This window comes from Melanostigma gelatinosum (genome assembly GCF_949748355.1).
Source record: "Melanostigma gelatinosum genome assembly, chromosome: 5".
Lineage (NCBI taxonomy): Eukaryota > Metazoa > Chordata > Actinopteri > Perciformes > Zoarcidae > Melanostigma > Melanostigma gelatinosum.
In genome coordinates this window covers 18,900,823-18,914,143 of record NC_136638.1, presented here as the reverse complement: position 1 = coordinate 18,914,143, position 13,321 = coordinate 18,900,823, and the positions used below count along the sequence as shown (strand labels likewise).

The 13,321-nt window shown below is 44.5% G+C and overlaps 2 protein-coding genes across 4 annotated transcripts in view; one reads left to right on the top strand and one right to left on the bottom strand.

The window, feature by feature from the left end:
* Positions 1-13,321, top strand: part of macrod1 (mono-ADP ribosylhydrolase 1) — a 93,812-nt gene that overhangs the window by 13,368 nt on the left and 67,123 nt on the right. The gene's annotated exons all lie outside the window — the stretch shown is intronic.
* On the bottom strand, positions 7,684-9,879 carry flrt1b (fibronectin leucine rich transmembrane protein 1b; the record flags this gene model as incomplete). The annotated part of the gene is made up of 1 exon (XM_079268476.1): positions 7,684-9,879. The coding sequence occupies one exon, from the start codon at positions 9,877-9,879 to the stop codon at positions 7,684-7,686; it is 2,196 nt and encodes a 731-aa protein (XP_079124602.1).

Below are 13,321 nucleotides of genomic sequence, written 5' to 3'. Positions count from 1 at the left end.
GGAAGTAATCAGCCGAGCATTAAGTCTTTGGCTGTGCCTCAAGTCCTCGTCTCCTTGGCTGCTCAGGTCGAATTCAAGAAGCAAGTTAAGTGCGTCCACAATCACCTGATACGTGGCTGTTTTTAATGAGTTTATCAACCCTTGAGGATTGATGTTATTCATTTAGACTTTTGGCTTTTGAATCCAAAATCTGTTTCGGTGAACCGGCCGTGCAAGCGATGTTGACTCGAACTGAGACACACAAGACGGAATGAGAAGAAACTAGATGTGGAAATTAAAAGCACATTGGGGGAAGAGTATCCTCATTGTGGGCAGTGTTATTTTAACAATAAAGTGTAATGCAGCCTGACAAAAAGCCGCCACTTTCTCTCATCTTAGCAATCATAGCTTAGTGAGCAAAGTACAAAGGGCGTATCAAAATGGGCTTTAATCTAACCCAGAGTCCTCTTCCCTTCTCTCCACCAGCAGATACAAGGGCCCATTGTCTGCTCGCATGTCCTCATCAGACGATGCTTTTGTCACATAATCACAAACCCGACACGGAGAGAGTACAGCGAGTACACACTGCACTGAATTACCATCTTGTAATTGCGGTCTATCAGACATTGTTGTGAAGTGGTGCCCGATGAGCACGTTGCCGGCCCGGCTGCATTATCAGAGCTTAGGAAATGACAAGACTATTTATAGGGACTGTTTATCCACTTATCCTGTTGTCGCCATTGTCCACGGGTGAGACCCGGCCCGTCGGAGAGGTTGATCAATCAGGGCATCGGTTTGTACAGTATCTGATGTGTGCTGAAAGTGGACGGTGAAGTGGTGGATGTAGTGCATGGAGGTAACATCGTGAGTGTTTCCAACGTCGTGTTCAGCTTCTCAGTATGTTATAAGTCCTGTGAAGAAAGAATGAACATGTGTTTACCTGACTTATATCCTAGCTACAGATTTATTGAGCTGTGAAACTGGTAATCCATTCAACTAGTGCCATTTTATTAAAATTATTTTAGTTAAAGCATGATATTTGGTTTTGTAAATCCCCTGGTAAACATTACTTTATATTAATATTTATCCCTGGAATTATAATTTGTTGTTTGGTTCCTGTTGTATATGAAGTAAACTGAAAGCAAAGTGCAGGCGGATTTCTGTCATAAAAATTTCTAGGACACCGAGCTGCATTGAGATACAAAGGACACCTCAATCTCAGTAATGTCGAGCAGTGAAAGGATTTATTACACCCTTTACTCTCTGTGTCTTCTGCAAGATCAACAGCATGTGATGGGTTCCTTGTCTCCTCATGCATGAGCCAGCTAGTTATCTGCGAGTGTGTGTGTGTGTGTGTGTTGCTAATCTTTCCACTTCATTGTGTGGGTGTGAGTATTGTGCGTCGGTCTCAAAGTTTTATTCAGGTTAAAGTGGATATTATATTAAAAATCCAGATTTCACATGTTTATGATGAGCAAGTTGAAGGCTGGTGTTTTTCTATATTTGTATTTATTGCCTACAAATCCCATGAAACGACCAAAACCAGCAGAATGCCATTGTGTCTCTGTTGGACTTGCAACCTGTGGATGTCACTCTGCTCTGAGCCTTTTCATTCATACTCAAGACATCAGTCTTTTAAAACCAATGTTTACTTTAATTATTAAAAAGGCCAAATCATTTCAGAAAATGTAGTTTTTAGGCAATGATATTTATATAACACATTACATGCACAAATGTTTTTGATGAAAATACCTTCTGTTGTTTTTTCTTCTTTTTTAAAGAATCGTGGGGTAATTACTGATCGGGACATTTTTGCATTTGAAAAGTAAAGTTCATGCTTTTTGGTGGGAAAAACTATGCAATGCAGTTTCTACATTTCCTCAAACATACACAATTTCAGCATTTTTCTACTGTAATTTATTTCTTTATTTATACACATTCGCTGATACGATAAGTCTCCAAAAACCTGATCCAACCTAATATCAGCCAACATTTTGTTCTTCATCTTTTTCTTTTATTAGTATTTTTTGGGCACGGTTTGCTTTTATTGCCAGGGTCACAGTTGAAAGATAATTAAGGGATCGAGATGAGATCCAACAACAAGGTGCCCGGGCTTTATTCGAACCAGGGATGTTTCATTCATTTTTGGCACCTTAAGCGCTGACTTATCATGTTTCTTTAAACAGTTTTTGGATAAAAATGGAGGTATATGGCATGAAAATAAAATAACAGAATATCACCTGCTTTATCTTTTTATTGTTTGCCGCCATCCAAGTCTTATTAATTGGAGAGAGAGCAGCAAAATAATTTACAGTTGATTAATGGTTGTGAAATATTTGTCGATGTTTTTTTACATGTGTCATTAAATGATGCAGCCTTGAACCAACGGCGCATTGTGTGTGCTGGACCTCTGGTGTGATCACAAACCACATTTCAACCAAGTAATGAATAATTTACTGTGCTCCCAGAATTAATTCATTTTTTTGGCTGCGATGCGTCTGCCTCTGCTAAAGAAAGGCCGATAGAGTCGGTACTCCTGAGAAATCACAAGTTGCCTTAACTACGAGTGCTGCGGTCTCGGTGCGGTCCAGAGTGTCGAGCCCCGGAGAGGCGGGCAGTAAGCCGACCGTGAGTGAAGGCTGAGAGCTCCGGAGGACCCCCGCGCCTGAAGCGCTCCTCAGCTCAGAGTTGTTCTTCTTCACTTTCCACTTGAAGGCAGGTGATGAAACTCAATGCCTGACGGTTTATCACGTGAAGAGCAGGAATCCATCAACTATTCACTTAATGCAGGTCTCAAAACTGAGGCAACTTGAGTTTATAAATGCTTTTAATTGTCTTTAATTTCAGACGTTCTTTTTCCCTAAAAGCAAGGTTACAAAAATATCCAGTGGTGTGAAGGCTCATAATTAAGCTAAATTAAAAGATAAAAAAAACACACAAGGCTGGGAAATTGAAAAGAGGACAATTGCAGTACAAGGGCAATTTGGTTATCTTTTTATACGTGCTTTCAGCGTGGTTATGGCAGGAGGTTTTTTTTTGCTTCCATCTCACTCGCGTCGTCTTGCAGAGGCACTAAAGTGTGTCTCTCTCTCTGACAGACAGCATAATGCAAACAGATGGTGTCGTTATAATCCCCCAGAGGTTGTCTTAGTTCCTTCTCTGCCTTGTTTCTCTCCAGCGATGTCCCCTCCATCCATCGCTACTGTTGTTATTGTTGGATCGGTCCATACCTCTGAGGTGTTTCATCGGTTTCTTGCAGCGTGTGTGAAGAGAAACGTCTCAGGGCGTTGGTTATGCAGCTCCGCCGTACAGTCACCTGTCACTCCAAGGTGTACAGGTTTGTGTCCATCAACCACCACTGGATTTACAGATGAGGTTGTGATTTGGGGTCAGAGGGTTTCTTTCTGTGAGATATTGTTTCCAGTTTATTAATGCTGTTGATGCATGCCGTATGTGTGATTCAGATATGGACCTTCTGACCGCACACAGGTGTGTAGCTGTTGCTACGTGCCGCTGTGCACTCTAATGTCCATACACCGCATCTGTTTATGTATTTCTCCTCTGTGCCCTTTGCTGCTCAATCTGCAGTCTGAAGCGAACAAGAACTGATTGCAGTTTACAGTCCAGTCTGTTTGATTGTCACCTGAATAACAACTGAAACTTTTAGGAACATTTGTATGTGGGGGAACAAAAAAAACCCATGGTGTGGAAATTCTTCTGTTCTGTTGTGCATAGCTTGGGTAATGTATATATTCATGCATACATTTCTCCAAATGCATGTATTTATAGGAATGAATTGACCTTTTGCTAATGAAGCTCATGATGCATGCAAACACTGGAAGGCACTTTATCGTGCGACGCAGCTTTACATCACTCTTAACAGACCCTGCGGTGAAGAAAACAATGAGTTTGGACTTTAAAATGCAACTGACTATTTTATTGAAAATTGGTGAGTTGGACTCAATTGTTCAAGAAATAGAAGCAAGATATTCATGAATAGATTGAATTAAAAGGAAAGGCGTTGAAACTAAAGACACTGCTGTTGCGCAATCCACGTGGAAAGTGTTTGACATCTTGAGCATGTTTTACGAGTGCAGTAACACAATGGAGGCATATCTGGAAAATCCATTTTGATCCCATTTGTTGCTGTGCTCGGGCACATTTCAGACTCAACGTGCTCGCGTCTCTAAGGATACATCTTCTTGTTGGGTGTAATGTGAATAATTAAGCTGGAGATGATAATGGACTGCGACAGTGAAAGGCCTCCATAATGACGGATGAGGACTCGGGGCATTGTCTGTAAGAGCACAGACGTGGAGATACAGCTGCATCACATTCAGAGCACACACCCAGACCTGTAATCGCAAATCCTTTAGATACACATTAATATCACGGCTTTTATTTTATCTCCCTGTCATACACAGAAGCACTGTACAAAAACCCATTTCCGTCTGCAAACAGTACATTTCTTTCTGACCCTCTCCTTCACAAACACCCGACACAAGCAGTTACTCCAAGATGGACACTTATACACTCCCCCGCTCGTTATATTGATCCATGCTTACACAAGTATTAGCACTCACTTGGAATGAGATGCATGTCTTCAGAAGCACTGATCAGAAACGCATCCACACGCGCACACACACACACACACAGAGTTTCTCATGTTGCTTGGTGAAACATACAACACACGCTAACACGCAAACCTCTCAGGATGACAACACATGCGCCCGCTTTGGGCTGGCAGATTCCACCATATCCAAACGGAGCCACTGATGTATTCATCCCAGTGTGTGTGATTTAACGAGATCCACTCCGTCTCGTCATAAATCATATTAATAATCTTGAGCTTTCCATTGATTTTCATTTTTTTTAAGCCATCCCAGTGCATTGTTTGATATCTCCAGCCTTTGTTTCAGAATTAATGAACTCCAGACACACACACACACACACACACACACACACACACACACAAAGAAAACTCTTGAAACTACTTTTCCTTTTAGAAGTCTTTATTCATCTGTGTAGAAAAAAAGATGACAAATGGAATAGCGTTTTGCACCCATTTTTTTATGTTTATACATAAGAGTATTTTTTTTTTTATTATCACGTCTGAGGGTGACATTTTTAATGGAAAAAGGATTTCTGCACAGAATGACAGGAAGCTTCAGTGCACTTAAAAAAAGAAACAAATGCTGCAAAAAATAAAAAGAACCCTAAAAAAACCCACAACGAGCTCGTCCAATATTACTGGTGCACAGCAACACAGGTTGGAAAAGAGAAAGAGAGCTACTGAAAGTAAGAGAGCGCTCTCTCCTTTTACATCACTAATCTCCATCCTTCCCTCTCCGGCCTCACTCTTTAGTTCTCTTTACTCTCTCTTCGTCCTCTTTTGATCTCTGGCTGTTTGCTAGCGTTTCCCTTTGAAGTTCCTCCTCCCTCAAAGTATATTAGTGGGGTCAGTGAGAGGCAGAAAGCCGGTGCCGCTTCCCGCTTCATGCAGTGTGTACATGTTTGTTCGCCTGCACAGTGTAGCGGTCAGGCTGTGTGTCCATGCTGTAGTGTGGCCTAAAACAGGACGACCTAGGTAAAGGAAATCTCTGTGGAAGGCAAGTTTTTGACTTTTATTCAGGAGAATTTAAAAGATCTTTTTTTTATGATAACTGGAATGTGTATTTGTTTAACTTTGCCCAATAAACATGAAGTTGAGAAATAAAATGGACGACCTGAGTAAACTAATGGAGTTGACTTCCTACTCACAGAATGCATCAGATCAAGTTTGACATTTCAGTTGTTTTAAAGAACAATTTTTTCATTTTACTTAAAATACTCAAAATTAAAATGCCCCGTCTCTCGCACAACAATTTACGGGCCAGGGTGATGTTTTAAAATTGTGTGTTTCAACCAATATTCAGTCAACTGTCACAAGACTACGAAATACTCACAATTGGGAATCTAAAACTGAAGGGAATATTTAGCAGTTATGCTTAGAAAATGACTTCCATGATTAATCATTTTTCAAAATAGTTGTAGATTGATTTTCTTACGATTGGTTTCATCGACTAATCGTTTCGTCTCAGCTCTCACTTTAATATCAAAGCCATTCTGTTAGTCGTAGTAGTACCGGTTGTAGTTCCAACTTCCACCAAAATATTATTAGCTGCTAAAACTTCTTTTCAATTAAGAAGATTGAACCAGGCTCTAGAGGATAAAGAGTTACTATTATAAGATGTATGATTAGATTTCTCCCACTTCATTTGCAAAGGAAATTTAATAATGAGACCAGACCACAAAAGAAATTGGGTGAATGGGTACCGGTACATACTTTTTCTTAATTCTGTCGGAGAGGTTTTTAACAGCCGTTCTTCTGGAGATACTCGTTTGTCCTACGGTCTCTGCAATCATTTGATTGTCTTGCTATGCCTCTCTTCTCTGTGTCTTCCTACACACATTGGCATGTAAACAGGTCCATTTTATGATGAAGATACATGACTCATGAGGTTGAGTCTTTCACTTGTAATGATCACAGGCAACTGAATCAGTTCTTGTAGGAAACGTGCAGTCAGGTATTTGCTGAGTGTAGTCGTGGATACACTGGTGGTAGAACTTGAGCCATTTTTTGAATTATGATGTCACATTATTACAGTTGTCACCCCTCTTCTTTACCCCGCCCGCACCCTTCTCGGTCCCCCATCTTCTTTTCCTTTTGTCTGCTTCTCTTTTTTACCTCCTGCCGCTGAATTTGTCACACGCCCTTTTTCACTTATCGTCCTTTTTTCCTTCATTTTCTGTACTCTCTCTCTGCCATCACACCTCTCTCAGTGCCTCCATACACCAGACAGAACCCCTCTCCCCTTGTCTTATGTTCTGTTCCAACCACCCATCTATCCATCACCCCCCCCCTCACTCTCTCGCTCTCCCCCTCTCATTAGTCTCCCCATGCTGTGGTTTGTCTCCTGTCTCTGTCAGAACTCTTATCACAGCTGTCAGCTCCCTTGGCGAGAACAAAGTCGTCCTCTGCTCACGGCACCACAAAAGACACAAGAGAAATAAAAGGAAAGAGCCTCCGCCAGAAAACAAAAGAGGCTGAAAGGAGGAAATATTAAAAAAGGGAGTAAACCAGAGGAAGAGAGGGGGCTAGGAACACATCTTTTCATGTCAACCATGATGCATTATCATCTGTGGGTTATAACAACCATTGATTTCTCCCTCTGTCATCCCTTTTGTCTATACAGCACAGAGCTTGGTAGGAAGATATGAGAGCTATCTCTATACACATCAAGTGCCTTTTCCTCATAAATATATCTCCTGCTAAATCAACTAAGCCTAGTATATCAACCTCAAATAAGTTACTGTGTATTATTATGAGCTGAGAAGAACAGTAGGTTTGAAAGACACTGAGATATCCAAAAGCGAAAACTTAACCATTTATAACTACAAGGGCTGAAAGAAGGATCTACTGTATAATGTAGTATACAGTAGTAGAGTATAGTAGGACTGTTACTTCTGTAACTCAATAGCAATGTCCAATCAACACAGCTGAAATCTTGGTGTCTTTTCTACATAGCAAACCAATCAGAATTGAACCAGCAGAGGCACAGAGGGTACTTTGGAAACCAAGGACAACATGGCCACCAGCCAAGGGGTCGCCATCATAGAAATGGCTCCCGGCATTCGTGGCTCAGATAGTGTGTCCCTGTATCATCACGTGTAGGCATAATCTATGTCGGGGACGCCACCCTCTCTGTAGCCACGGTTGGTACCATAAGTGGCATGATGGTGGCTGGTTTGGCTGAGGATGGTGCCATTGAGGCTGCCGGCTCCGTGGCTGCTCCGGTAGGTCCCGTTAGCTTGGGAGGAAGAGGAAGAAGAGGGGAAAATGGTGTGGATGTAGGTGACATCCTCCAGCTTAGGCTGCAGGGGCTGATGGGCCATAGCTGTCATCTGAAACCCTGCAGGAGGGGCCCTGATCTCTAAGATGGAAGTGTCTTTCTTGGTGCCTGACTCCACATAGTCATCATAATGTTTTCCACCCCGGCCCCTGCTGTATGTGCCTGAGTCCCCGGACACGTAACTTGTTCTCTGTCCATACCAGCAGAAGATGCCAAAGATTAACATCAGGCTTACTAATGCTGTGGCACCCCCTATGATCCCAGCCAATGGCAGGGCTGTTAGTTCTGAGTCCCGTCCCTCTTTATCTGAACCCTCCCCTCCTGTGCTGACCAGAGCTTCTCCAGTTTCTATCTGAGCGCAGGACGGGGCCGAGTCTTTACTGTCTGTGTCCATGCTGCCAACTCGAGATATACCCATGCTGGAACCCCCAAAGGAGGATTCCTGTCGTAGTGGCAGCAGACAGATGAGGTAATGGGAGCGTGGGGTAAGCTGGGTAAGGAGGTACTGCCTCCTCTCTCCAGGTACCAGAGTCTCTGTTATGGAGCCAAGAGCTGCACTGCTTCCCAACCTCAGCCACGACAAGCGGAAGGAGGGTGCCGGCTGTGGGCACAGCCAGCTCACCAGTACACTTTCCGAAGAGAGAGGTTTTACAGTCAGCTCCAGGGCCTCTCCAGACACCTGTCCCCCTTCACCAGGAGGCAGAGGCATAACAAGGCCCGGCCGCTTGGCTCGCAGGGTGAAGAGGGAACCTTGTGTGGGGACCAGCAGGGAGGTAGTGGTGGTGCTGCCATGGGGGACTGAAGCCACTGCTTGGCCCCCTCCAACACCATCTTCACCTCCATCTTTTTCTGCTGGGTTCATCCCCATTCCAGTACTGGGACCAGCAGCAGGGCCTTCACACTGCTCCATCAGGGAGGATAGTTCTCTGAGGGCCTGTCCCCTTACAGGCTCGGGCCCCTGACAGGTCAGACCCCTGACTGTCACCGCTGCCCCCCGGCTGTGCAGCCATGCGTGGAGCCAGCGAAGGTTGCAGCCACAGTACCAGGGGTTTCCCCGCAGCAGTAGCAGCTCAAGGCTTTCTGTGTCCTTCAGAAGTCCTCGTGGGAGAGTGGTCAGATTGTTTCCTGACAGGTCCAGCCTCTGTAGCCGCCGCATCCCTTCCAGCGCCCCCCGTGGTATGTGAGTCATTCCGTTGTCTTGCAAATGGAGTCGCACAAGGTGAGCGGAAGGTAGGTAGACTGGCGGAGACTGCAGCGCATTCCTCACCAGTGACAGCTCAGTCAGGTTGGAGAGACGGGAGAAGGTGTCATCTGCAATGCGCGTGTTGGCCAGCAGGTTCCCATCCAGGACCAAGCGTCGCAGGGAGGAGAGCCCACGGAAGGCATGTGTGGGGATGGTGCTGATTCTATTGTCGTCCAGTCGTAACTCTTCCAAGGATGCCGGCAAGCCTGCAGGGATGCTTGATAGGTGGTTCCGAGACAGAAACAGTAGTCGAAGCCGTGGAGTCCCAGAAAATGCTCTCTCCTGGATGCTAACTGTAGATATAGAGTTATCATCCAGGTGCAAACGTTCTAGTAATGGTAGTTTGGCCAAAGCTGATCTCGGTAACGTTCGTATATTATTATCCTGCAAATGGAGCTCCCGTAACGAAGGCGGGAGGTGTATAGGGAATTCATCCAACTGGTTGGCATACAGGTAAATCACTCGTATGGAAGTGCTGCGTTCCAGTGAGGGAGGCAGGCCAGCGTTACTCAGCCGGTTGCTCTGCAAGTAGAGGATGGCAGCCATTAATGGTAGTGGAGGAATTATACTGAGGCCACGGTCGTTGCAGTAGACAAAACCCTCATCACAGCGACACACCGAGGGACAAACAATGCCCTCGTCTCCCTCGCCCGTCTCCATGGCAATTGCCGCTGCCGCCAGTTCCAGCACCTCAGCCAATAAGGTGAGGCACAGGAGGAGCAGAAAGAGCCAATCGCGGAGCTCAGCAATACTCTCAGCTGCCATGTTGGTGCTCAGCTCCTGATTGAAAGACAAAAAAATGGAAACTGGATTAAAACAACTACAAATGCTTTAACTCACTGGTTCTAAATCAAAGTCACTTTTACATTTAAAAGAGAAAGTAGAGAGAGTTGAATAAAGTGCAGGACAAACCACATCTAATGTGCTGTCATTTGTACCTGATGTTAAAAGTTCAATTTGTATCTCAAGTGAAGAAGATTTGGGGATTGAATGGGCAGACATACTTCATAGGGGATGTCTAGTGTTATATGGGTCAGAGCGACCAAGCAGAAGACAAACGGACACTTAGAGGCAGAAGTGCGGTGAAGGGTGGAGTGAGCAGGCGAGGAAGATTACAAGAATTGGTAAAAGGATGACAAAGATTGAGAAAACTGGACAGTGACATTTTTTTTTCAGGGAGATTAACTGAAACGGAGTGAGTGACATGGAACTAAAATGGAGAGAAGGAAATCAGATTAATTGCCCACAGCATTGTTGATTTCTTTGAAGACACCAGAAGTGGTGAACTTGTTGTGACTGCACTATATCTGACCTTCGTATGAAATTACAAAGCGAATACATGTTCATGAAGAAATGGAAGAGAAGAATTTCGCAAGTTCCTGGCTGTATATTCAGAAACACAATGTGCCTGTTTGAAGTTGTGACCAAAAACACACAACAAGAAATGCACACACAAATAAGTAAACCTACAGAAAACAAAGTATTCACATACAGAACCGTCTCAGTCTGAGCTGACATGTATAATGCATGTTTTCTCTTGGTTATTGTTCGTGAAATTTCTATAAATTATTCAGGCTAGTGGTCTTGAAATCCCCAGAAATGTTTTCGTGAGATATTTTACAGAGAGCATTTTTCTGCAACATTAATACGTTCCTCGGCCAATGTTTTATGACTTGTCTCCTAGCGAATTCCTGACACCAACGTCAATAACATGAATTTACAATTCAGATCAAATGATCTCTGTGCTCTCACATTCACGTCACACTATTTATAGAATATGAATAATGTACAGTAGTGAAAGTTGTGGAAATTACATTGTGGCGTCTACTCTAGTTTGAATCCTTTCCTTTTGGTGGCCTCGGGCTAGAAAATGTGCCCTGATGTGAAATGCCTGACATGATTTGAAAGCACATTTGATAAACAAATCCTCTAAAGGCAAGCCCCCCCCCCCCCCCCCCGCCCGCCCCCCCCTTCTGCGCACACACCCATGCATGTGTATGTGTTTTTTCGTATGTGAACTCAGTGATAGATGCAAAATGGCCCCTTGGCTGCAGTCAAAATCCATGCAAAGCAAACAAGAGATGGTAACAATAGAAGAGATTGTGTGTGTGTGTGTGGGGGGGGGGGGAGTTGAAGAGAGATGGAGGGTTGGACAGTCAGTCAGTAGAGGAGAGAGGAAATGAGTTTCTGGCAGTGAAGACTCAAGTCCGTATCAGCTGAGTTTGCTGTAAAAAGGAGAATGTTGTTGTTTTTGCTTGTAAAGTGAGTTAAAAAAATAGCTGCATTTGTGTACCTGTTCATGTGTGTGTGTGTGTGTGTGTGAGAGAGAGAAAGAAAGAGATCAGCATCAACAACAACCAGCTCCTGTCTCAGCTCGACACAGGCAGTACGGTATTTGATTTTTAAGGGTAAAAAAGACTGTCTGTGCAATTCGGCACGGACCCATATTTAGTTTTTCTCTTTACTTAATGGTATTTTTAGCTTAAATCTGACTATTTCCAAGCGTCGCCAGCATTTGAGAGACAGAGAAAAAAGGGAGAGGAACATATGCACACAAGAGGGAGTGTCAAGGTAGGAGCCGAGACCATATTGGGAATGCTTTATGAATATCAACTAGCATATGCTTTGGTGCTACTCTATCCCCGCTTCCCTTTCATAAATACCGCTTGGCACAAACCTGTATGAGTGTTTTTGCCTACATGCCAAGGTTTCCTATCGACACGTCCTCCTAATGATCCGTAGATTTTCTGTCTTCTCGCCATTCCCGCCTCGTTCTCTCACTCTCTCAAACTGTCGCTCTCCCTTATGGTGCTCTCCCCTTCACTGTGTCTTTGTCTTTCACGCCATCTACCTCTCCCATCCGCCCACCACCACCCCCCCTTCATAATCTTTCATTGTATCCACTCAGGTTTGTTTACAGAAGCAGTCCTCCTCCTCCCCGGTCCCTATTTTCTCTTTCTAATCCTTTTTTCTCGTTTCCTCTCCAGTTGTCTGTTGATTCCTGCACACTGAGATTGGATCAATCAGCCTCCTGCCCAGACCTCCTCGCTCCCTCATGGCGACTTAGTTTCTCTTTTTCATTTAGATGCAGCAGAGACCCCCTACCTCTTATTTTTCCCCACCTTCTCTTTCTCACTCCCTCTCGTCCTCAGCTTTCTCGCCTCCGCATTCGCCTTCCTCTCCCTTTGCGGCAACCCCCCCCCCCCCAACATTTCAATCATCTTCTGAAATAAGAGCCTTTGTGTGAGCACAGAGCCAGTGCGTGTGTGTTTTTCCCCCCCCCATCATGTAGCTGAAAGCGAGATGTAAGTGTGGTGTTCTTCATTGCGGAGAATGCAGGGAGAAAGTGTGTTTTTGCGTCTAAGGTCTGATCGACCCAGGGTGTGATTGCAGAGGGCTTGCTAACCTGCTCAGTCTCTGTGCCTTTCAGGTCAGCCGCAGCTTTGTTTCCGCCGTATCACAGGTTTTGTGGAGAGGAGAGTATATAGCGTGATTAAGGACGTAGCCGTGGATCTCCGTGTGTTAGCGCAGTTTCTTAGTCTTCTTTGAATCGTTCACAAGTGTAGCCTTGCTCCTCGGGGCCGTTGAATCTTCCTCAGCTTGGGTGAATGATTGTAGGGATGATGATAGCCTGTACTCCAGGGCTGCGCAAATAGCAACACCAGCATGGCTCAAAGCCACCTCGGCACCCACATCTGTGTGTTGTGTGTGTGTGTGTGCATGTGTGTCCTACTGCCAAGCTCTCTCTCTCTGGGGTAAGGGGCTTTTAGGCCTGCTAACTCAAGTCATCTTCAACGAGCGTCCACGGGGCCTAATTCTGAACCCACCGCTCCACACCCAAATGCTACAGTTGGGCAGACAGTCAGAAGATGGTTGAGGGCTCAAGGGTCCTTCTTCGAAGTCAAAAGCAATCGTGGATACTCTTGCAAGCAGTGGGTCATGCAAAAATAGTTCAGTGCCGTTTTGCACTTGCGTCTAATAACCAGGTAGTGTTTTTCAATTAATGAGCAGCAAGGAGAGAATAAGTGGGATTTCCACAGCTCAGAAAAATCCAGCAATAGAGTCCTTACAATTATTAGTTGTATTATAACAATTATTACAACATCAATTTCGCAGTTCAGTGATGGTAATGAGTATGTTTGAGGCGGTGATGGACAGTTTGGACCGGTGCAGGCTGTCAGAGTTGGATTCAGAGGCTTCTCTCTTC